Below are 25381 nucleotides of genomic sequence, written 5' to 3' on the forward strand. Positions count from 1 at the left end.
ATCGAACTTTTAACCCTAATCTTTGTCCTCATCTTGAGCACCGACCCGCGAATCCTCGAAGATTTTATTAGCCGGAAGTCCAATCCGACTCTTGAATCCCCACCACACTTGTTATGTGGAGTTCTCAATCTTATTCGATTCGACTTTGTTTCTTTGTGCATCTTCTCCGATGAAGTAATGAACTAGTTTGGATTCATCACCTCGTTCGGTAAGATCTAGCTAGTTCTTGTTCAAACATCATGCTGATCTTTCGGTTTGTCCGGAAATGCTAGGTGGATTATGGAGCTCATATGGGTCTGCCATTGCCACCGAAGCTTGTTTCTTTTTTTGAATTAATTGCTTCGCCATGTTTAGTTGAGTTGTAGCTACGTTATTGTTGTTTTTGCTGGTGCATATGTATTTTGACTAGTAGATTGTGGATTGCACTAAGTTTGTTGTAACAAGGAGAAGTTTTAGCGGTTTCAAGTTCTTGGTTTTGAGCTTCACTAGTTCCATAAATCTAACCGTATAGAAGCCATAGCCTAGGATAATAAACATTGTGATGTAACAGTAAACATCAGGCTGTATTAAGTAAGCAATAAAAATTCAACTGTAACTACGATAAACATTCTGCGGTGGAAATAAGAGTTAGGACAAATGGAAAACGTTGTGGTTCTTCTGAAGTTCCTACAAAACTTATTGATAAGGTCATTGAGTAAGAAAGCAAAGGGTTTATCTTGAAAGGTCTGATGATATGTTTGATCACTCTTTACACTAACTTTACCAGACTAAATTCTTTTGTGGTTATAACATATGTGTATACAAATCATGAATACCTATTATATCATGCTATACAAACATGCGCCATTGGAGAACCAAACAGAAGATCAGGAAGCAATGCAGTCAGATATTATAGCATGGAATAATAGTTAATACGCCAATCTTTCTCTTTAGCATCTTTCTAAAATACTCCTTTTTATGACATTATATCTCATTATCATAGTAAAGAAAGCGTAAGCACCTTGCTTTTGTTAAAAAAAAAAGATGATAGTTTCTTTTCAATGTTATTTTCTTTAGATGACAGACATCTACCTATTCCAACTCTTGAACATCTTTGAATAAAATTGGTGCAAAGCCAATTCTTTGGCTTACTGTTATTACTAATTATGTCGTCTGGCTCTTGTTCTTCTTTGTTGATCTTTTTTCAGATCTTTGGCTCAATAAATATCTTGTAATGTCAAGACTCTTGTAGGTTGCATCTTTGTTGAAGAATTAGTAGTTCTTTATGTCCAACTTGACTTGAACATGAACTTGCAAATGAACTCATTGCCTGAAGTCATCAAGCATCATCTTCTTAATTGTTACTTTTTGTGTCCCAGCTGCTGTTTTTTGTGCTGTCACATCAGAAAAAACTAGGGCTGGTCAAATAAAAGGAGACTACTAAGTACATAACAACTAACAAACATATGTGATACACAGAGTACGACAAGAAAGAAAACTGCAAAAAGTAATAAAGAAAATTCCAAATTGCAACTGTATGACATTATTTTGATTCTTCAATGGATTAACATGTTTAACACTTGAAACCTGCACTTTTTTGTTTCATAAAATTGAACTATTAACATCCTTTGATGTGTCAGGCTGCTTTGATTCTAGTCTTTGATTCATTACCAGAAAACAAACTTCATCATCTCACATTAAGACATCTAATATTGCTGATGTTAAATAATTACCATGTGGTCATCATCTCACATATTCTTAGATTTTACCTTCAGATTGTCATATTGCCTGATTGTTATTACTTGGACATTAGTATGTAAAATATAGCCTAATTTGAATCATTAATTTATTTATTTTTAATTGCAGAATGATACACAAGCACTAGTTTCTTTCAAATGTATGTTCTTTTTTCTGTCTTCTCGTTTATCTATCCCAATAGTTGGGACTCATGGCTTGTTGTATGAACTGGATATTTTACCACAGTGATTCAGAATCATTAAAAGACATTTCGTAAATAGGAAAGCTAGAGGGCAAACATCACTAACTATTTCTTAAACCCAATGTTCCACAACGTATAAACAATAGTTCTCACTCATCAGATTTGATAAAAAAGAACAATTTCTCACCTCAGTTGGTAACTACATTTTGATGCTTAAAGGATAGCACTAAAACCCACAATTTTCCCAACCTTGATTTATCAATATAGATGGCTATCAACGCTAGATCAACTTGCCCTAGCCTTGTGAACAAGAGGAAAAAGATAGGGAGAAGGGGTGACATTGCGATCCTAGATCTCCTTGTCACCTAATAAAACCACATTTGCATAGGATGGCTGTGATGATGGCTCAGACGGATTAAAGGGGAGAAGGGGAGGGTTGAATAGGCACTAACGTAAAATGAAATTCCTCTTGCAAAATAGGAACAATGAAGCTTGTTAGTAGTGTAAGGTGTTTGTGTGTCGATTTGGTTCATTGTGTTAATATTGTATACACAATGAAAAATGAATCAACACAATAAATTTTATGTGGTTCGGGATCGGGACCTTGCTCTTAGTTCATGACCTATTGATTCGACAAGTGAATCACTTCCACAAATCCACTAAGAATATATTCTTTGCTAGAGGTGGAGAAAGCCTCATACAAGTAATTTTTCTCTTATAAAGAAATATGCAAATTAGTAAAGAAGAGAATAGCTACCAAGAGCTTGTAGAAGAACACCTTCTCTTCAACTTTTAAGCTTTTAAGCATTGTTTAACCTAAGAACTAGGTCACACCAAGATCATACTTTTTCTCTGCAACCTTGCCAAGCCAAACAACCTCCATAGTTTACATAAAAAGGTCTTCAACGATTCTATTTTGCTAGCCACAAAACGACTATAAACAACCATCAATCAACTGATTGGACACAAATAACCGTTGTACAATCAATGACTAGTTGGGCAGTTAATTGGAATTTTTGTTTAATCAACTTCTCAAGCATCTAGTCATTTCTTGAATTTTTTGATAAGTCAACTATCGAGTTGGCTAAACACTCTACTTAGCTAAGGCTGACCTCTAGTCGATTGCTCACTTGCTTTGTACCCTCATATGCCTATGTACAGATCGAGAATGAACTTAATTGGTGACTACAACTAGGAACCTATTTGTTCCTTAGTTGAAGGCTTCCTACAAGTCACTATGTAATTTATGCCCCTACTTAGCATACACATCATCATGGTGATGATGGCCAAAAGTTCAAATTCAAGGTTACATTTCATACATTTTCTCTTATAACTCTCTTGTTGATGTTTTACGTTGCCCTTGAGTTCACCTTGTGTTTAACCCTTAGTACGTAAGATGCACCAAGCTATTTATGTTTGATCCAATGTGCCATCTTTTGTTGTTCAACTATGGTGTCTGCCACCAAGTTGTTGTAGAGTACCTCTCACTAGGAATTTTTGGTCTTTGGATGCATGCTATCGTTCATCGATTACCTACGAGCACACCTTGTTACAAGTTGTCAAATCATCAAACTAGCAACCACTCCATGCTCCTTGCCCTAGATTGCTCCTTGCGAGGATTTTTTAGTATATAGGATGTGCCATACCATCTTTATTGATCATCTTTAAGTACACCTCGTTATAGATCTCTAAGCGATGTATAACTATCCAAACTTGACTGCACCATGTCATCCATCATAACAACTCGACCACATTGAGTAACGAGCTCTTTAAGTTCTATGTGCACTTTGCCAAGTGCCTACACACTTGATGCATATTAGTAACATAAGATAAACTTAACAATCCTTTACCAAACATATCAAACAACTCATACAAATTCGATCATTTGAGAACATTGTTACACAAACAATTTGAAGCTTTAATCAATTAAACACAAATTTTATGCATTTTGAGGAGATATAAGTTAGGGATTTTCACTCAAATTTGACATTAGATTTTGAGGTGATATAGACTTTTGAGAGCTTTGTGATGTATGTCAAATGGGGAAATGTTAGAAAACCTTTATTTAACCTTGGCAAGAGATGGAAAAATAGATTGTTGGTGCAATTCGTTAGGCCTAACTTAAATATATTATCAAACATAAAAAGGAGACTATTAGTGCAATCATGCCCCAACTTGGTCTTGATAGACCGAGGGTTGGTGTTTTAATATTTGAATAATATGTTAGCGCCATCATGCTTGAAGAATGTGATGTACCTTGATGACTAGGCAATGAAATTGGTTTAATTTAAGTTAGGTTGATAGTGAAGTAGGTCAAGATTGATTAGATACTTGACATTGGATAAAATTTAAATGAATCAAGGTTGATTAGACACTTGGAATGATAAAAATTTGTGTTGGCAAATTGAAAAGGTACAATAAGTGTTGACAGTGATGAAATTCTAATAGGTGTTAGCAAATGAAAAGTTCAATAGGTGTTAATGGATGAAAGTTCAAGTAGATTAGGGTTTATTAGATTTTAGGCAAGTGGAAGTCCTAGAGGTTGAACTTCTACACAAGTGAAAGTCCTGGCTGGTCAACATGAACCTAAGGCTGGGTGAATCGAAGTCCTGGTGAGTCAAAGGTAACTTACATCTGGCAGATGGTGAAGCTTTAGAGGCTACCTTCTAGGTAGTGGAAGAACTGATAGGTCAAAATTGATCAATACTAGAGAGGCGAGGACGTCCCGAAGGCATGTGCCTCTTAGCAGAGAAACTTAAGTGTGACAAGGATCTATTAGTAACTTGTACTTTGGATTTTGGGTAGGTTTAATTCAGACCAAGGTTTAAAATATCGAGCCGTGTCGGAGTTTCGGTCTCAGACCGGAACGATACAGTTTCGGTACCGTATCGTACCGTGCCGATATAGTTTCAGTATTTTTAAAATATAAAATATATTAATTAAAATAAAAAAATTTAATCTAAATATTTAAAAATAAAAAAATAATTTTTTGATAATTTTATAGATTTTAATAAAGTCTATTTAAATTATCCCGAACTATAATTTTGAACTATAGCTAGAAATTGATTATTAAAACCTAATTAAACCCTAAATTTTAAAAACAAAAAAAGAAAAATCGCGGACAGCGCCGCGCGATCGGTGCGCGCGGCACTCGCAGAGCGTCGTCGGCGTCGCCGGCCCGGGCGGCGCCTTCGGCGGAGTTGCCGGCCCTGGGCGGGGCCTCCGGCGGCGTCGCCGAGGCCTCGCGATGCCTCCGGAGGCGTCGCTGAGCCCAGGTGACGCCTCTGGAGGCGTTTCTCGGTTAGAATTTCTGTGCCGGCGCTGTGCCGGTGCCGGTGCCTCGGCGGAACGAAATTTTTTGTGCGTATCGCCCGATACGGCACGAGATTTCAATCCTTGATTCAGACAAGGGCTCAAAATCTTAGAGTTGGTCGGAGTCAATGTTTCAATCGACTGAAGGGAGGTTTTAGTTGACTGAAGGGAAGTTTTAGGTGATTGGTGGTTGAGTTGATTTGGTAATTGACTAAGGCAAGATCAGTCGATTGATGAGATGGATCAATCAACCATTGGAACACCAAGAATCCAAGAAGAGAGATTTTAATATAAGAGGGTTGGCTGTGGTTGTTAGATAACTTAGATGCTACTATAGTTTAGTCGATTGAATGGAGGATCAATTGACTCAACTAGCCATTGAGTGCTAAACATCTAACTACATGCAGCTTCAGTTGACACAGCTGATACAATTAGTTAACTAAGGTGAGATATGAGTTCACTGATTGGGCGGATTATAGCAAGTAGCTTATAAAGAAGTAGTTCAAGGGGAGATATTGGTACCGTTCATGATCATTCAAAAGAGATAGAAAGCAAATAACAAGTAGATAGCTAAAGAGAAGTTTCAATCCTGTAATCATTTCTTATTGTTGCATTTCATTGTATATCTTTTCTTATTTCTCTTGATTGTAAGAGGTTTCTCAGTGAAGATTTCAGGTTGATTAACCGAAGCATTTCCCATAAAAATAGAATTATATCAAGGATCAGCTCTAAGTCTATATCTTGTTATACTAATCATAGACGAACTCACTGGACACATCCAAGATACGATGCCATGATGCTTGTTGTTTGTAGATGATATTGTGTTGTAGATGAGACTCATGAAGGAGTAAATGTTAAACTCGAATCATGGCGGAAAATGCTAGAAGTAAAAAATTTCAAGTTTAATAGAGTAAAGGCAGAATATATGGAATTTAAATTTAGTAATATTAAACGTAATGAGATAATTGTTAAGATAAGAGATGACAAGTTGTCTGTAACTGAGAGTTTTAAGTATTTAAATTATTTTTGCAAAAGGATGGAGGGATTGAGAGAGATGTCTTATATAGAATACAAGCAGGATAGTTGAAATGGAGGAGAGCGTCATGTGTTCTTTATGATCGTAATGTACCTCTGAGACTAAAAGGAAAGTTTTACAAAATGATAGTTAGACCTGCTATGTTATATGGAGCTGAATGTTGGGTTATGACCTCAAGCACATGAGCAGAAGATGAGAGTTGTAAAAATAAAGATGTTAAGGTGGATGTGCGGACATATAAGGATAGACAAGCTAAGACATGAAAATATTAAAGAGAAAGTTGGAGTTATACCTATTGAGGGAAAACTCCAGAAGACACGTTTAAAATGGTACGAATATGTATGTAGACGACCAATAGATGCTCTAGTTAGGCGATGTGAGACTATGATAAATGTGCACATCAAAAGAGGAAGAAGAAGACCAAAGAAGACTTGATTAGCAACAATAAAACAAGAAAAAATTATTTAAATATAAATGACGATTACTAGGGGATAGAACTCAATGGCGTAGAAGGATTCATATAGCCGACTCCACCTAATGGGATAAGACTTGATTATTGTTATTTTTGTTGTTGTAAGATGATAAAGGGATTCCCAGAATGACTTGTTGAATTGCCAATGAATAAACCTTTTTCGTTAATGGATAAGTTGACTACGCAATCGACAAGATCAATCGACTGGATCAGTGAACTACTGAAACACTAAGAAACCAAAAAGAGAGCTCTTGATTTAATAGGGTTGGTTGTGATTGTCAAATGACTTAGATGCTATAACAGTTCAGTCGACTAGATGGAGGATCAAGTGCTTAGCTTGCCAATGAGTGCTAGACAACTGGTTGCATGCAACTCAGTTGCTTAACCGAAGTAAGCTATAAATCTATTCATTGGGCGGATTACAACAAGTAGCTTATAAGTAGTTCAAGGGGAGATCTTGGTAGCATTCTTGATCATTCAAAACAAATAGAAAGAAAGTAACAAGAAGTAGCTAGCCAAAGAGAAATTTCAATCCGGTAATCATTTCTTATTGTTGTATTTCATTGTGTATCTTATCTTATTTCTCTTGATTGTAAGTTTGGTTGTAAGAGGTTTCTCCATTTCTGGAGAGCATTTAGGAAGGAAAGGATAGAGTGATTCTAGGAGTGACTCATCAATGAGTTATAGGCTGTGGAGTACGAACAAACGATTTGAGCCACATAAATGATAGGTGTTCGATTTGCTTGTATGTTTTATGCTTGTGTTTTCATATTTTGCAGCATACTAACATAATTGTAGACATGAGCAAAAGAACAAGTGTTATATCTTTAAAACAAATTAATTAAACATTATTTAGTGATTAAATTGTATTTATAATCACACTGGATTTAAATTCAAATTAAATTGGATAAGTTGGAATTGAACTAAATTAATTGATTTTGCCTTGGTTTGGATAAGTTAGGGTTGAACCAAATTAGATAATTTAGGTTTTGGGTTGGTTCGATTATATTCTTGGTTTACATAGTTTAGAGTTTTCAAGACGTTTACATATTTTAGAAGTTTAGGATTAGGGTTTACTCCAAAGTGTTTTCTTTTTGTCGGATTCACTCCCTCCCTTTCTCGCAATTTTGCCTAGTAATTGTTCTTCTCTCTGTTTTTTTTTTGTAGAAGCAATTGCGGCTCTTCTTGGAAGTCGCTGCCATCACGATGGAAGAAGCACTTCGTCTCTACCTATCCTAATTGATCCTTTCGCTTCTAAGGGATAATATAATATAGGAGTTTCAAGAATCGAGAAAATTATTTAGTTTACCTTTTCTAGAGGCACGATTATAATTGTTAAGAGAACATAAAAGTGCTTTGTGGTGATTAATGAGGATGTAGATTTCTTCAATTGAGGTGGGTTTTCCTACTTCTTTCTTATACTTACCTTGTGTATGATTCAATTTTTATAAAGGTTGATATAATTATCGAGGGATTAGGAAAGACAATTATTTCCATATTTATATTTACTCTTGTTGCTTGATATATATCTTCTCATTGTTTGTCCTTATTTGATCTTATTGCTATTCATCCCTCTGCGTTGCTTCTTAAAATTTGTTCACGACAAAAATAATTAATAGGAAATAAAATATAAAGAGGGTGAAAATCAATAACAATCTTATAAAGGAGAATGAACTACCCTAAGAAACTATGAGAAACTCGATGTATAATTATATTAATAAATAAATAAAGTAATCGATAAATCGCTTACATGTAGCTTCAATTTCAAGCTTTAAAATGAGTTGCATGTTATTTGTACTAAATTGAAAAAACTATAAATGAAATAGCAGTATTGTAGAATTTCACCTCTGCGATCTAAAAGGAGTTGTGTAACCTTATACTAAATTATCAAAATGATGGATGCAATACTTGTGGCATTAAGTTTCGACTTTGCCTCTTGGAAGAGCTATAAAACTACTTGTAGTTTAAGGCTTTAGTTCCGCTTTTTGAGAGAGCTACGTGACTACTCATAGTATAGATCTTTGGCTCTACACTCTGAAGTAGTTGCACTACGACTTATGTTAGATTACTAAATAACTAAATTACTTATGCTACAAAGCATTGGCTCCACGCTCGAAGAGAGCCCTTGAGTCTTTTTCATGTATGTGTGGGTGTCAACCATTCTATATGAGATGATTTTCTCATTGGGTGGATTGTGGTTGTTCATCCTATTCTATGTGAGATGTTTTTGGATGGATTGTGGGTCGTTCACCCTATATATGTATGTATATATGTATACACATGATGTATTTCGTATTGGGTGTCTTACAGGTTGTTCACCCCACGTATATAAGATACAATTTTACTAGGCAAAATGCGAGTCGTTTGTCATATATAGTATATATTTATAGATTGATTGATACTTTAAATCAAGAATATTGGTAAGAGAATAAAAGAGAAAGTTTGAGAAATGATAAAATCGTATAAAAGAGGTTTAAGAGAAATTTATGATATGAGATTAATGATTTTAAGTGTTATATATATATATATATATATATATATATATATATATATATATATATCACACATACATCTTTTATTAGGTAGATTGCAGGTCATGTATAATTATGAATTGATTAATAACTTAAATCAAGAATACTGGTAAGAGAATAAAAGAAAAAGTATCAAAAATGATGAAATCGTATAAGAGAGGTTAAAGAGAAATTTATGATATAAGATTAATGATTTTAAGTGCAGAAAATTATGACCTTGACTATCTATTGTTCTCTGGACTCTTATGAAATGCACCATTTTACATTATGCATTTCGTTCTTATACCCACTTTACATTTTTATGCTCACTTTTGAAGTTTTTGACCTTCAAGTTATCGGTTGAGTTTTATGCATAGTATTGGTGGAAGTTATTTAGAGGTATGCATTTAGTTATTTTAGTTAGTATTGTATATATATTGCTAACATTATTGCAGTTTATGCGTGACAAGCGAAGTTAACTTTGCAACAAATCTGCTCGTGCGGGGCATAACAACGAGTGATATGTTATTCACCCTCCTCCCCCTTTAGCTTCATCAACAATCCCTTAGATGATACAATTGGTGCTACAAAGAACATTTGGTAACAAATGGGTTTACTCAAAACTTTTGATGTAAAATATTTTGAGTTGTTTTCACCAATAGCTCTAATGAATTATGTTTGTTAATCTGAACCTAAGGACCGAAAATGACTTAGATGATCCAAATCCCTAGTAGATCGTTATCAGGCTGAGATCTTTTGAATCTATGCCGAGACATTACGAACCTACACATCCTGATTCTACGCTCCCTCACCATTGGTGTATAGGATTTCTAACCCAATGACCTTAACTAGAAATGGACGGAATTTACAATTTACTTGGGCATTTTGAACTTAGATATTTCCATGTAGATAATCCTTTTCGTGCCCTACCATTTGAGAAAATTAAAATTTCAACTATATGAGATTCTTTTAACTTCTAATACTTTGCCATTGTAATCCATATGGCTCTTGTTCATGTTATAGAAGCCACTCCACTACTTCCTATATACATATGCAACATATTAAGAATAGCATCGCATCAATTATATAGCTACCTTTTGGATAATTTTATCATGCATGATATTAAAATGATAAAATCTCAATATATGATATTGGTAGTTAATACATATGATATATAAATTTCAAATATAGTATTATAAAATCTTTCTATACTATGTTATCATCTTTAACCTATAAATCTTAAATCTCTCGTCATTCCTATATAGGATTTCAATCTTTACTACCTTGGATTGGACTAATGCAACAAAGTAGTAGTTCCAATTTCAATGCAATCATAGTGCTTGATTTTTATGATTCATCTTGTATTTATGCATAAATCTCTTATGGGATTGTTGTTCTTCCTATTTTGTGTGGACAATATGTTGCATATTAGTAGTGCCATTGCAAGGAACTTTCAAAGTTTTAGGTCTACAGGTCTAAGGTAATTCCTCTAATATGAAAGATTTGTTAAGAATATTACCAGCTAATGGGATTACTTATGCAGTAAGTTTAGTTTCACATTGATATTTTGGGTACAGTGTGTTTGCATTAAGTCTAATATACATGTACTTACACCTTTGCAACAAAGGATAATATGGTGCTTTTATTTCCAAATTTTTTTGCATGCTTCAGAGCCTTCACCTCATTTATCCACATCATTTATTCCCAAAATGCAACAAGTTGCTGTGCTTGCATTTTCCCCATGTAATGTGTATTCTAACACATGTTGATTGTCTCATGTAGCAGAAGACTTTGGTCGTTTGCAACAGTGGCAAGACTCTCTTGTAGGTTCCAGGGATGATTCCATTACTGCAACTGTTATCATAATAGATAACTGCAGCTGAGGCTCCATTGCCATGAGGGTAATGGTGAGTTAGTTCCTCCAAACCTAGAATTGGCAGCTTCAGTGAATGATAGGATCAATTCCTTTGGACCACAGACCAAATGCTTAGGGGAAAGAGCGATGGAGACTAGCCATGCTTTGCTTGATCTCCTAGAATGAATTCCAATGAGTTCAGATTTTTTACAAGCTTAGAAGATTCTTGAGGTGCTGCTACTCACTACTAACAAATGTTTGATGGGCCACTGGCCTGCAGATTCTTCTGCCATTGGTTTCTCCTCTTCCTGATTCATAATCCTTCTTCATCACTGCCAAATCTTCTTCCTTGCAAGTACACAACTATCTCATTGCCTCACTTCTACTATCTCATTGTGTGCGGTTATCTTGAAATAACCACCATTGTCTATGAAGTTGCCCTCCCTCGAGTCAACTAGGCTTTGTTGTTATTCAATGTGGCACCTTCTTATAAGACATCTCAGGTTTATCCATGTGACATCATCTTGTGTGGCACCTTTGTAGATTTTGATGGACACAAGAAATGAAACAAATGGACAAGCAGTGTGGTATTCCTCAGAGCACCATATTTATGTCTTGTTGTTGAAACTTCATCAACCACCATAAGCTCATTACTAGTTGATGTAGGTTTTACCTCTCATATCCTACATGTAGATTCTTCTCTTCATTGATGTCAATGAGAGAGTGAGCTCCAAGAACCCTCCACCATCAGACAACTTCATCTTCATTTTTTGCTTTTAGTAGTGGTCATTCATCATCTTCTTTGTTTTCTTCAATCTCCTTTTCTTACACTCTATCATAAACTTCTTATTGATGTCGATCTTTTTCTTGCATCATCTTCTTTTAGATGTCAAAATGTGCAAGTGCACATTTTTTACTTCTCGCCTCTTGAAATCCCATCATCCTTTGAAATTCAATTTTATTTCTGTGTTGCATATGCATCAGTTAAATGCCACTGCAGGTCTGAGTAGAAAAACATCATATTATTTTTAACAAGCGGTCAAGTTGCACTTTCCATCTTCCTTGAAGACTCGAACAAAGAAAATGCTAAATTATTATTTTGTTGTCTACTAAAGGGTAGAGTTATCCTCTCTATCTGTCCTTAAGCATTTTCAGGTGTTTTCTGTTCTCTCAATCTATGCATACTGATGTAATTGCTGCTTTATGGAGAAACCTGAGATGTCTCTTTATTTTAGTTTCATGTCATCATGTCTCTTTATCCTTTTTGTTTCATCAATGTGTTGGCTTGCCGGAGATTGAAGGAATTGTCACAGATGTGCGCTACAACTATTTCTTGAGATACATCGGTAGGAGGTTGAAGGGATTAAAGTTTTATTTCACCTATGCACGAATATGTTTTTTTACTTCAATATGAGCATATTTTAGGTCTAGGTTTTCTACATTGAGTCCTATATATAGATGTAATTATCTGTTAAACAATAAAAGGCAATACAAATATTGACCATACCCAAATTCTATGGGATTCATTAAAGGAAATCGAACAACTTGGTTCAAACCTATTGACACATCAATGGATCCTAGTAACGAATTGTGATTTGATGCTAATGACTGATGATAAAGTTCTCGATTAGTTGAGAAGCATCTTTATCTCACTGTGACAAAACCAAATCTATTCATTACTATTTCAGTTGTCAGCCAAGGTAGAAGCAATAATAATGTCATCTGGATCTCCTCCACATTTTTCATTATCTCAGTGGTGCTGCAAGCAAGGGTTTGCTTTAGTATAGAATGAACACTAATTGTGTATGCTGGTGCTTGACATATTAACACTAAAGTGCTGTTGAAGAACCAAACATATACTTTAAAATTGCTTGTCACTTCATTAGAGCTGTTGTGATGGCTACAGAAGATCTCTATTCTTTTTACCATTTGAAGATTAACTTGCAAACTTCGTCACTAAACCAATTATTACAGCATGTTTTCTACTTTGTGTTTCAAATATGGCATGATTGGCGTCCATGTTCCATCTTGAAAGAGGTATCATGAAGGGGAGTGTTAAAATAGTTAATACTATAGGAATCTCGCATGAATTATTTAATTTTGTTTCCTATTACACAGTGTCAACTATAGCACCTCATTTTTATTGAATGATGTAAATTTATTCCTCACTTCAGCACCTCTTTTGATTTTTTGCGCCAGTAAACTGTTTCTCGAATGAAACAGACATCAAGAAAAACTTTCCCAAAACAGATGCTATAATCCATGAAAAACGTTCATCTTACTCCAGCTCATTCTATGTGATTGAATTCTCTTCAGCTAGGAACCAATTGCTTCTGTAGCTATATATGCTTTCATAAGTGTGGTGCAATATAAAACATTTAGAAAAATAAATAAGAGAATTAGAGTTCTAATTTTAATGAATATTTTAATGGTCAACTTCTAAGTATATATAAATTATACTTCAAATTTATTCGTCAATTATTTTCATAATTAGTCTGCTGAACATTTTTGATTGATTGAATGAAGCTGATGATTCTTACACGTTAGGACAAATTGCTTTCATTTAAGTGTCAGCCATCTAAAAAGTATATAGTCCTCCTATCACATTTAGGGAAAAAAAGTCTCTATTGAGACTGTCACACATGAGAAGTATGGGAGTCATTCAATGCTAAGTGTGGGAGTCTCAGACAATGATTTCTTGAAGCCTCTTGGCCAGAAATCCTTTACTTGAGTTGGAATTTATCTGTATTTATATAAAAAAAATTCACCACACTAAGTAGTGAAGAAGAGAATACGTAACTATGTTTTAATTGAAGCAAAGAAAAGACAGCACTGATTATGTTATGACTTGTTGGGAATTGTAGCTGTTTTCACATTTATACCAAGCTAGATCATAGATTATGGATTCTTTAAAGCTAGAAAAATGATAATGCTATTGGTCAAACTTTTCACTTATTCTTAGAGTGAGATAAAAACAGTTGGTTATGGGCAGAGATAGGTAGCCTTCTGATAAAATTTGTGTGGTTGTGGGCAGGAAAAAGTTGCTGGCTGGTTATAAATGCTGTGTGGTTGTAGAATTTTAGGTTCTAGGAGTTCAAAGAAATGGAATGGTCTCTCCCATGTGCTTTGTATCTTTATTGCTGTTAGCTTGCTAAATAGTAATGCGATACTCTTTAGGACAAAACTCTCCACATGTTATCATAACTAGGGCCATGCGATTGGAATATGATATGGGATGATCTCATTCACATTCATTTCTTTCATTCAAATGCGAGCAAAGTTTTGAGATAAACTACAATGGTTTTCAAGTCTCTTGATCATGTGGAATAAATCTGTCACCGAGTGCATACATCTGAGTTAGAATCTTAACAAGAGGACTCTACCTATTGCAGTAAATTATTGTGATACTTTGTTCTTTGTTGACTTCAGAACTTACATTGAGGTGGGGATGAACGGAAACTACTTGAACTAGTAACAAATGTAAGGGATAGCTTTTGTACTGCAGAGCAATGCTCCTTTGCCCTTGAGTAATTTTCTTTTCAATCAAGATCGCGTCGACTCTCTGGACAGTTTTGGTCAGTCCATTAGTGAGCTCAACAATGTTACAGGTAAATCTCCCAGTAATGAACTAATAAATCTTAGGATCTTGTGACAATGAGTGCAAATTCATTCTTCATGTCAGCTAAGTATTAGTCGCAGTCAATTTAACCAATACAAACAATCAGGTATGAAAGCAGTAAACCACAGGTACCAACAATGCAAAAGAAGACATACAACTAGTACTAATCAGAGGCTGGCCATTTCCTTTGGTCAGGAGGCATTTCCCTACTACTGTTCAGTAATGAACAGTAGTTGTATTTATGACATACGTCCAAATGAGCAAGTTTCTTGTAGGTTGTTTGATAATGATGGAAACCGTAAACGTATACACTTGATGAGAGTACTATTGCGGTACTGTAGAACAGCTGGAATGAAAGATATTTAATGTTCTACCCTTATTAGCTGTTATGAATTATGATTTTGAACTTATTTCATTGGCTTAGTGTAGTGCATGATATTTTCAGTAATTAATACAAGTGAAACAAGCACAAGGTTGAATCTATAGTCGCATGTATAATGCTCTTGATTTTGCTTAGCAATTTTATCAATAGGCAGCTCAAAGTCCTTTGTTCTTTTTGTCTTGGGGAGGACACATGGCAAAGTGAATGGTTTCTGGTCACTGTACTTCAAATTCTGAGGAAGAGTTCAGAGTACGAAGCGCACAGTAACTCTTAGCTGCACCTTATCTGAGCCACCTTAAAAAAAGGGGATCATAAAGAAGAAAACTCCCTTCTTTTTTTCCTTTTTAACTTTTTCGCCGCTATAGTTTTCTTTTCTTTTTGTTTTTAAGCTTTCATGCATCATTTCTGCCCCGGGCCGTACGGGGTGCAATGAGTTTGACAGTGAGAGATCATGTAAAAGCCAAAGTCTGGCGTTTGACCACCACTAGCCTGGACAAATTAGACGGGTGAGATGGGGTCATGAGTAGTTAAACGAGCACAAGGCTGGAGTAATTATTGACTCCTTTAGTCCTTTTCCACTTCATAATTGTTCTGCACACTAATTACTATTTGGTGAAGAAAGCCAGTGGGAGTAAACTCATGCAATATTTGTCCTGCCATGCACTTTTAATTAGCTGAAATGTTTCACATGTGGTTGATTTGGACATATCTACATATAATTTAATTTAGGCTTGTTTAGTCCTAATATTTGTTTAATTTCTTTGCTACTATTGTTTACATCATTTTGATACAAGCATAGTAATGTTCCTTTTTCTATATTTTTTCAGCTATGTGTTTATGTAGCACATTGGCTCCTCTTCATTCTCTTAGATACACAAGATTACGTGGCAGTTGTTTGCTTTGCTGTGGAGGTAAGCTTTTGAAAAATGTATGGGCGTCTTTCCTTTTACTTTAATTTTGGTGCTTTAGCAGAGATAAGACCCGCAACCATCGTCCTTTATAATTCTAATTGATGCAATTTTCCAGGAATATTATTCCATGATTTGATCTGAGAGCAAGATGCATGTTGCCTGTGAACGTCAAAGCTTGCCTTTTCTTGTGGTCCTAAGAACAACAAAAAAGAATTTACTCAAAGAAAACAATAAAGAAAGAAATAAGAGTAGTAGAAATGTTCTTTTGTCATAACTCTTCAATCCCACTATTCCTCTCTCTGTGGTCATGCATGCTCTTCCTTTCTTCTCTCTCAAGCCTCTAAATCAAACCTTATTCCCCCTTTGAAAGAGACACAAATGCACACCACTTGGAGAATCTCCAAAAACATCTCTTAGTAGCTTTCTTTCTTTTCAATCTTGTGAGAGAGCCTTAATGATCATTTTTGCCTTTTCCTTCTATCCACTTTATTGTTTGTTTGCTTTTTGCAGGAATTATATATCAAAATAATGTATAAGCTGAATATTTTATGAGATTATGCTAACTTTGATCCTTACTCGGATTAGATTGTTTCTTATTAATTTTATTCAACTTTTACTTTCAACAAAATATTTCATACTTTCAATATTGTAACAAATCTCCATTTTGTAGCCTTAATGGTCAAATCTCCATTTTGACACCTTATTAGATTCTTTGATGATCAAAGATCTCATATATTGATATTTTTATCAAATGAAAACTATTCAAATTGTATCAAATTTGACTTTTAAAAAAAATAAAAATGTGTAAAATTGTTAAATTAACTATGATGTGATATAAAATTCAGAAAAAAGGTGTCATTTAATTGGTTTAGTTGGAAATGTAAATAGATTTTTTATAAAGCAAAAAGTATGTCATATATTTGTTAAGAAAAAAAGTTGATGATAGATTTAGAGTTAATCTTTATTTAATTGATTCCCATCTGGATTAATTTAATCGATTGAGATGGTTGATTAGTTTGCAAAGATTGGTTTCAATGTTTACTTACATATATTATCTTATTTAATTAGATATCTTGAGCTCAAACTTAAATTCCTTCACATTGTACTATTCCCTTTCAGTGTCTTTAATACAGTTCTGAAAAGTAACCTCCTTGTGGTTAGCATCTAGTTACTTCAGTCAATTGTGGTTTAAATGTGCTTATGATCACAGAATCAAACACATTCCAAACAAATAATTTTATATTTATTTATGACTACCCGTCTATATTCCACCTAATTATTTGAATAAGTAAAATAAATAACAGTATTTTGGCATGTTCCAAAACACAAGAGAGTCAACATATCAGAACCAACCAGAAAGAATGTATAGTAATTTTAACTGCACTCACAGTGAATTTAATTATTGTTTGTTCCCTTGGCCTTTTTAACCATCTTCACATCATCTAGTATCACATTTATTTTATGCCTTCTAGTAATGTCATATATTCATCAACATTTTTCTTCAATTCTACTTTGCTTCAGGCACCATTAAACAACTGCAAGATGAGGCTAATAATCTTGTGTAAATTAAAGATTAGGATAAAAAATATGCAACCTTTTTTCTCTCCAACTCTCTCTCTCAACATTCAACACTATTGTGCTCGCTGGATTTCCATGAGCAGACAGGGCGTTGTCCCGTTTGTATTGCATCGGAATGTGAACAGGAAGAAGGCATAACACTGTTGTCATTTAAGAGGGTGGCTGTGCATGTGTGCCACTCTCCTTGACAAGGTCAAAGCAACAGTGTGGCCTTCTACAGCGACTGTTTCTCTTATTCTTCTCAATGTTTAATAGTTAATGATGGTGCATGGACATGGCACAGAGATATATAGAGGATGATGCGCGACACAAGGTTGCACTGTTTAGAGAGGCCTTAATGCTGTTAGCAGACAAGGGGAGACAGGGGGTTCTGCTGTCCACATGCGTCCTATCCTTACTCTTTCTAGTAAATTTAACCCCTCGCTGTCTCATCTCTCAGCGTGTGTATTCAGTATTCATGTGCGGTAAAAAGATGAAACGTTCACGGTGTCCCTCCACGTACGGTGTGTCTCAAGATACGTGGAAAGATGACAAATTACGGTATTGAATGGTTTGACTGTTGTGTTTTAAGATATAAGATTCCAATTCCGTCCGACTCATTCTTGGTTTCCCTTTCTTTGCAGGATCAAAGCTTTGATTCAGATATTATCATTATTATTAACTCCTCATCAACTACCAGCAGGTTTCAGAATTGGTTAGTCAACCATACAACCATATATGTTTGAACTTTGAAGGGCTTTTCCATACCTGTGTGTGTGATAAAGAAGTAAGTCAACACTTGAAGGCTTTCAAATCCGTTATGCATTAAGAACGCGTGTAGTGCTCGGAATTCAAAGCAGTGCGTATGGGTGTCTTCTTCGACGTTGGTTCCTCATTTGTCTGGTTAAAATTCGACAGGAGCAGCAACACCAAGACCAGGTAGATGTCAATGTTTCAATGTTTGTTTTATGATTCCCATGGCTTCATGTTCTCTATGACTAGCTCATTCCCATTTCCCCACTTGACCTTTGCATTTCCTATTGAATTAAATTAATCAACCAAGTCAAGGCATGCATGCACGCACGCACGCACGCACGCTTCTATCTTGTAATATTCAATGCCCTTTAATTGTAGTGTAGATTAATTCTTGACCTTTTGGTTCAGTTGTTCTAGGGTTTTAAATATTGTTATCCTTGTAGAATTCAAGAGTATAGAAAAATGATGAAGTATTAGTTCATGGTAATTTGATGTCTTATTCGTTAATGTAAATTGAGTCGACTATATTTTCAGGATATATATATTGCTAGAACATTCAAATTTCATATTATTAAAATTTAATTGATTATTATGTGCACTCATAAGACCTTCAAAATATTCATTCGTAGTGGGACTTTGATATTAATTCTTAGTCTTTTTAATTGTGATTATTACTATTTAACAAACTATACTTAATAGATAATTGACAAAGCATTTCCACTAATTAATGGCAAGCTCCGACTTGGCTAAGAACAGTGAGCTTTGTATCGGTCTTATCGATTAGCGTTCTTGGCGCCTTTCCTTTCCGTAGGTATTTATTTCCATTCCCTCCATCCACTTCTCGTGATAAAAGAGCATAAGAGATTTAGCGCCGCCCTCGGGCTTCACGCAAGTGTTAAGGAGTAAGGGAGATCTTCATAGGATCGTAATTTGATCTTCTATTAGAACATGTATTGGCATCGAATTTGATAGAAAACTCGGATTGGATAGTCATGAACAGAGGTATTTATGGATGGGAAAAGTTCACGAGTTTGTTTTCACTAGTAGAGTGCTCAATTTGAGGTTGAAATGGTCTGATAATGAAGACTACGGAGTGGCACTTTTGGGATTTGCTCTTGAGATTAGTAGGAAACTTTCGTGAGACTGAGTCGTTCGCCTTCAAAATTAATCGAATCATGAGAATTAGAAACTTAGATTATCATAAAAGAAAAAAAAAGAGAAAGATTTAATATCTAAAAATGATAATCCCAATCAGTCGCAATGACTCAATCCCTGGGGGTGATCGGTCCGGTCCTACAGAAGTTTTCACCGACCACCAGGGTAAATCGGGAAGCGCACGCAGCGGCTAACCCAGATGTCCATCATTCTTTGATTGCGATCCCCATTTGAAGGAAAATTCCTACAAATACGTCGTAGCTAGGGATTGAATCGCGGGTGCCTGGGTGACAACCCGGATATCCTACCGCGGCACCATGGCCCCGGGGACGAAAGATTTAGTATCTAGATATTATTAGGGATGACGATTGGAGTGACTTTATCAAAATTTATATGGATATATATTGATTTGGTTTGATTTTTTTTTAAATTTGGGTATCCATGCCTTGACTCAATTAGTATCGGAGACGAATGATCTTTTCCTTGGTTCGTCCACCATATAAATTAAAAGTGCTAGCGATTCCTTGTTCAATAATCAATGTTTTGAATTTTTATCTCATTAGAAGAAAATATCATATAATACATCATAGTTAAGATTCGAATTGTAAATACTTGAATATCCTACTAAACGTCTTATCGTTGCATCATGTTCTAAGCGAATAGGTAAATTTTTTATGCCTAGTTAGGTCCACTCACCTCAATTTAGGCAAAGAAGTGATGTAATGACAACCATGGAAAGGTGGAACTAGAGTTTTTTAAAATTGGAACACATCCGCCAATTAACCTGAGAATTAGATTCTTAATTGCAGTTTTCTAATTTACCTCCTCACAGATGGTCTTGGGGTCAACCATGTGAGATCGTTGGGATGACGAATTCCATTTTTTGTTGAAGGGAATTAGATTCCCATCGGCCCCGATTGTGGAGAAAATTAGTAATGTCAAAAAAACCCAATAAAAAATAAAAAACAGTTAAAGTTTCAAAAAACTTAATTCATAGTTGCTATAGTATAATATTAATTAATGTTATTAGAGATGAAATACTCTATAGTAATTAGGAACTATAGTTATTAATTACAAATAATATTATTAGTATTAATAGACTTGAATAGTCTATATGTTTTAGGAGAGTTTATATATATATATATTTTGAGGCAGAATAAAATATTATTTTGATAATAAATGAAAAAAGGCACGATTCAATAAAAAAACACCCTTTTAAATTTTGTTTTATTGTATCAAATTTGTCATTATTATATATAAACAAATGAAAATCTGGAAATGGCAAAACAACAGCAAACAGTGCAATGTTCCTGTAAGCAAACAAGAATAATGTGCCTATGCCCATTCCCTTCCCCATCCCTAGCTATCTATCACCAAGAATATATATATATATATATATATATATATATGCTTAACAAAATCACTGATGAAATAATTATTAATTTCCACTTAAACAGCCCCATAAATAGAACACTAGCTAGTTAGTAATTAGTGCCATGGTTAAGTTGTTAACCCAAACGTGGATTACTTTAATTTGTTGGTTTATTAATACATAAAAAACAAATCAAGTTGGAACATATATAAAAAGTATTACAAGAAACTGTTTTGGACCAGTTGTTCACCACCTTGAATTCCACCAGATGATGATCTTTGTTACCATGAACTCATAAGACCCGGAGAGAGAGCTATGGTCCATGTTCACGAGTTCTTTCCTCTGCTACAAACTATGCACAATAGTGATGGCTAGATCAGATAATAGATACACATCTGAAAGCCAGACAAGAAGAATAATATCTATCTCTAGGTTTTAGCGTGTAGTAGTGCTGCAAGGCACAAAGAGACAAAAAGAAAGCATGAAGGGTGTGTCAGATCAAATTTCTTAATTTTGATTATGGATCTAGTGCCTTAACCCTCACTCACTCTGCTGCTGTTGTTACTGCTCTCCTGCACCTGCACTGACTGCCCTCAGCATGAGAGCCTGAGCCATGGATGAATGGATTCATTGTGGTCTGAAATGACTTGTCGAAAAGCCCTCTTTTGACTACTGCCCTCCCTATCTCTCCAATCTCAGGCACATTTATGAAGCCCTTCTCATAATTATATGTTGCTATAAAATAGACACTCGAATTGATACAGATTCTTTCTCTCTACTAGTCCTTAAAGCAGGCTAATCATTTGAGTTGAATATTTCCTAGTATATGTTCCATCCATCAACTAACACTAAAAAAATGGAAAAGTAAGCAAAGCGCAAAAGCAGCAGGAAAGAAAAGCTGGGGTTGGTGCAGGCAAAAGGTATATGCAGCAGTTAACTGAGGATGATTATGATTCTACACTTATCAGACTAAGATTTTGCTGCAGTGCAGGCTTCATCTCGTGTGTTATCAAACTGGATGCAGCAGCAGCAGCAGCAGCAGCACTGCAGCAGCTGCATGACTCATCACTTCAACTGGAGGAATGAGAATAAAGGCAGGCAGGGAGGGAGGGAGGGTGAGGAAGGAAGGAAGGAATGAATGATGCATTTTGCAGCAAGTTAAGGAGGAAAGATTCAAGGAAATGTTTGTGTGTGTGTCCCTCTCTCTTTCTCTCCCCCTTCTCTCCAGTCTCTCTCACTTTAGCCATTGCAGCTTCTAAAGCACACCAAGAACAGCAAAAAGGAAGGGGATTCTTTGTCTGGGTGAAGGGTGATAAGAAAGCTGGAAACCCAAAAGCAGAGGAGGGGAAAAGGCTACTGTAATTGGTTGAATGAAATAAGTTCATGCATTTATTTTTGATTAATTAACTTTCCAGGTTCACTCAATTTTCTTCACAGTTTTTTTTCCTTTTAAAGAATTTAATTTAATTGTGGAAAGTGCATGCATGCTTTCTATCGAGAAGAGATCTATGATGATAAATCCTTGCTATGAAATACTAACAATAGTAATATGTGGGGCTTCAAAGAAATTAAGATAAATTCTTGCCCACTTCATCATTCTCCTCTTTTAATTAATTTGTTTTATAATTCTAGCAACATACACTACTATTATTATTATTTCACCTATTTTTTATTAAACAAATGTTTTTTTAATAATAATAATAATAAATTGGAAAGAGAAGTAAATTTTTAAGCACAAGAGCCTCCATTTCCTTCAGCTAAAATTAATTTTACAAGAGTTCTCTAGCTATTCTAATTACTAATGAAGCCATGCATTAAAGCCAACTCAACTCTCTTAAACCGTTAAAACATTAATTCCACTGCTTCCTTAATTATGTATTAATCAATTGGACTTCATGTTAATTATATATACCGCGGCGGCGGCGGCGCCGCCGCCGGCTGTTCCCCGGTGCTGTCTTGCTCGATCTCCGACGAGGGCTCATCGTCTTCATCGAAGACGTCGATGCCGTAGGCAGCGTGCCCCCCGCCGAAGGCCTTGATGTGGTCCTTCAGCGATCTCTTGTGCTTGAAGTCGGATCCGCAGACGCAGTACCTAGGAATTCACCAGAGATGATCAGTGAGAATGAGATTTCGATCGTCAATGATCGGAAAGGAAGAGAATAACCAGGAGAAATGATTACCAGAGCTTGCCGCAGTTCTTTTCGTGGGTGCGCCAGTCCCCACGGACGGCGAAGGCCTTGCCGCACTTGCGGCACATGAAGGGCTTGATTCCGTGCTTGCGCTTGTAGTGGGTCTGGAGGGTGCGGAAGTCCTTGAGCGGCTTCGCGCGCGGGTGGTCGATGTTGTTCCGGCACCCCGCCGCGCAGCAGTAGCACGGCAGTCGGAGCATCGCCGTCGGCTGCGTCCCCCGCAGCGACTCCGGCCCCTTCCGGTACTGCGACCCATGCCCCCACATATGCATCTGCACATACAGACAAACTCATGATGAAGAAGAACTGCGTGGATCAATTCACAACAACATGTTTGATGAAACAAGTGAATGCAATGCTCCAAATCCAACGAGTTAATACTCAACATTTTCAACCCTAAAAAGATTTGAGCAGTGGCAGCAAACTGTTTATATTTTGCCTGAAGGCGAAGAATCTAATATGATTACTGCCCTTCAAAAAGAGAAGAAGAAGAAGAAGAAGTGAGATCTTTACTTTAGTAGCTTAATGGAGAAGATTGAAGCTGTTCAGCTCAAAAATCCAAAGAAAAAAGAAGTTATTCTTTTAGATAAGAGAGAGAGAGAGAGAAAACTGAGACAAGGTCAGAGAACTTTTGGGTTTTCAGAGAGTTATTTTTACTGTAATTCTCTCCGTCCATCATTTCACTTCTCCTTCAATCGAAAGATGAAAAACACAGACGAGCTTAGTTACAGCTCCTTCTCTGATGATCACATGTCGTTGTTACTTTTTTGGTTTATCAGAGATCAAATTAAATTAGAGAAAAAGAGAAAGAGAAAGAGAGAGAAGTAATCATACTCCATCCATCTTGTCACTTCTTGTTCAATCAAATCCATGCCAAGAACATGAAGAACAAGAAAGGAAGAAGTAAAAACACAAAACTTACTTGCATGTTGTTGTATCTGTTGAAGGTTTTGCAGCAAACAGGGCATGAAAACTGAGTCGGTCCAATGAGGATCTGAGAAGGGGTAGGGATCCAATACTGCCCCCTTGTCAGCTTCCCGATCGCAGGGTACTGCATCGTAATTCCCTGCCGCTGCTCCTCCTGATCTCCATCTTCCTCCTCGTCTTCCTTCTCCTTCTCCTCGTCATCATTCGCGCAATTAGGATCAACAGCCGCCGCCGCCGCCGCACCCGACGCTGCAGCCGGGGAAGGATCGTAACCATTCGCGGCGTTCTTTGGCACCCTCGCGTCGACTCTGGATAGGAGATCCGCTGCACTTGGACTCGGCAGCCCAATTTGCAGCTCCACGACCTCCTCCTCCTCCTCCTCCTCCTCCTCGTCTTCCTCGTCCTGGTTCGCTTCCTCTTCTACTCCGCCTCCCATGAGGCTGAGCAAGGGAAGCGCCTCGCGCAGCGGCGGCGACGACGGCGGCTGCAGAGGAGGCGGGAACAGGTAGCTGATATGAAACTGAGAAGGAGAAGAAGACGACGAAGAAGAAGATGGAGGAGGGAAGTAGTTTTGGGACATGTAGTGGTTGAAGTAGTAGCCTTTGAAGATGTTGTTGAAGGGATCTGCCATGGCCGGAGAGCTTGGATCTGTGATGAACTGCTCTTGTGGTAGTATTAATAGGGAGATATTGGGAACTGAAAGAACACAAAGAGAGAAGAGAAAGAGAAAGAGAAAGAGAAAGAGAGATGTTTCTAGTTCATCGGATTGTGTGACACATCTTCATATGAGATATATATTATTCAGCCAATTCACGTACTCATTCTTCATCATTAAATTATATATTTTAATGTATCGAAGAAAAAATATTAGTCTTTTTTTTAGATTTTATTTTCCTAAACTAATAATACTCGATCGAATACATTAGACTTAATCATGTCGACTATTCATTAGACACTCGATTAGAAAAAACATTTTAAAACACTTTTTATAAGTGGGTTTCCCTTTGACTCTAGTGATGGGAATGTTCTTCAGTAGTCAAAAACAAACCACTGGAGCTATGGATTTTCACCCTTCAATTTGATTTTAAAAACACCTTAAAAACAAATGCAAAGGAGATTGTTTTTATTAACACGAATTTATTTTTATATATTTTTCTCAAAAAGAAATTGTTGGTGTGTGATGGAAATTGCAAACTTTGGAACGTGGAACTGTTCCCGGCATGGGCTTGGGAAGCCACGCCTTTGGTCGCCTAATTAAGCTTGACTCTTAAAACCATTAATTATGATATACACATCGAGATATATTATTGTGTTCTAATAATACTTTATAAAGTTAATTACGAGTATTTTTTTTAATTTTAGTTTTATTTTAAATTTACAAGCATTCAGTTTGATGCATGCGGTGATAAA

General features: G+C 36.0%; 1 protein-coding gene across 1 annotated transcript; it reads right to left on the bottom strand.

Annotated features, from left to right (window-relative positions):
* Positions 1-22603: 22603 nt before the first annotated feature.
* LOC141833164 (uncharacterized) lies at positions 22604-24706 on the bottom strand. Its single transcript, XM_074720548.1, has 3 exons — positions 23967-24706; positions 23036-23316; positions 22604-22947 (listed from the first exon to the last, which is right to left on the bottom strand). Exons 1-3 carry the CDS (start codon positions 24600-24602, stop codon positions 22758-22760), a joined length of 1107 nt encoding a protein of 368 aa, XP_074576649.1. The 5' UTR covers positions 24603-24706; the 3' UTR covers positions 22604-22757.
* Positions 24707-25381: the final 675 nt, after the last annotated feature.

This window comes from Curcuma longa, chromosome 8 (genome assembly GCF_044706935.1).
Source record: "Curcuma longa cultivar G26 ecotype Majalengka, Jawa Barat chromosome 8, ITB_CL_G26_1.1, whole genome shotgun sequence".
NCBI lineage: Eukaryota > Viridiplantae > Streptophyta > Magnoliopsida > Zingiberales > Zingiberaceae > Curcuma > Curcuma longa.

Excerpts from the sequence above, each read along its gene's own strand:
- LOC141833164 (XM_074720548.1), bottom strand. The coding sequence starts at position 24,602 with ATGGCAGATCCCTTCAACAACATCTTCAAAGGCTACTACTTCAACCAC. Across the intron at positions 23,317-23,966 it reads ACAGATACAACAACATGCAA|ATGCATATGTGGGGGCATGG; the intron begins GTAAGTTTTGTG and ends CTGTATGTGCAG. Across the intron at positions 22,948-23,035 it reads AAGAACTGCGGCAAGCTCTG|GTACTGCGTCTGCGGATCCG; the intron begins GTAATCATTTCT and ends GTGAATTCCTAG.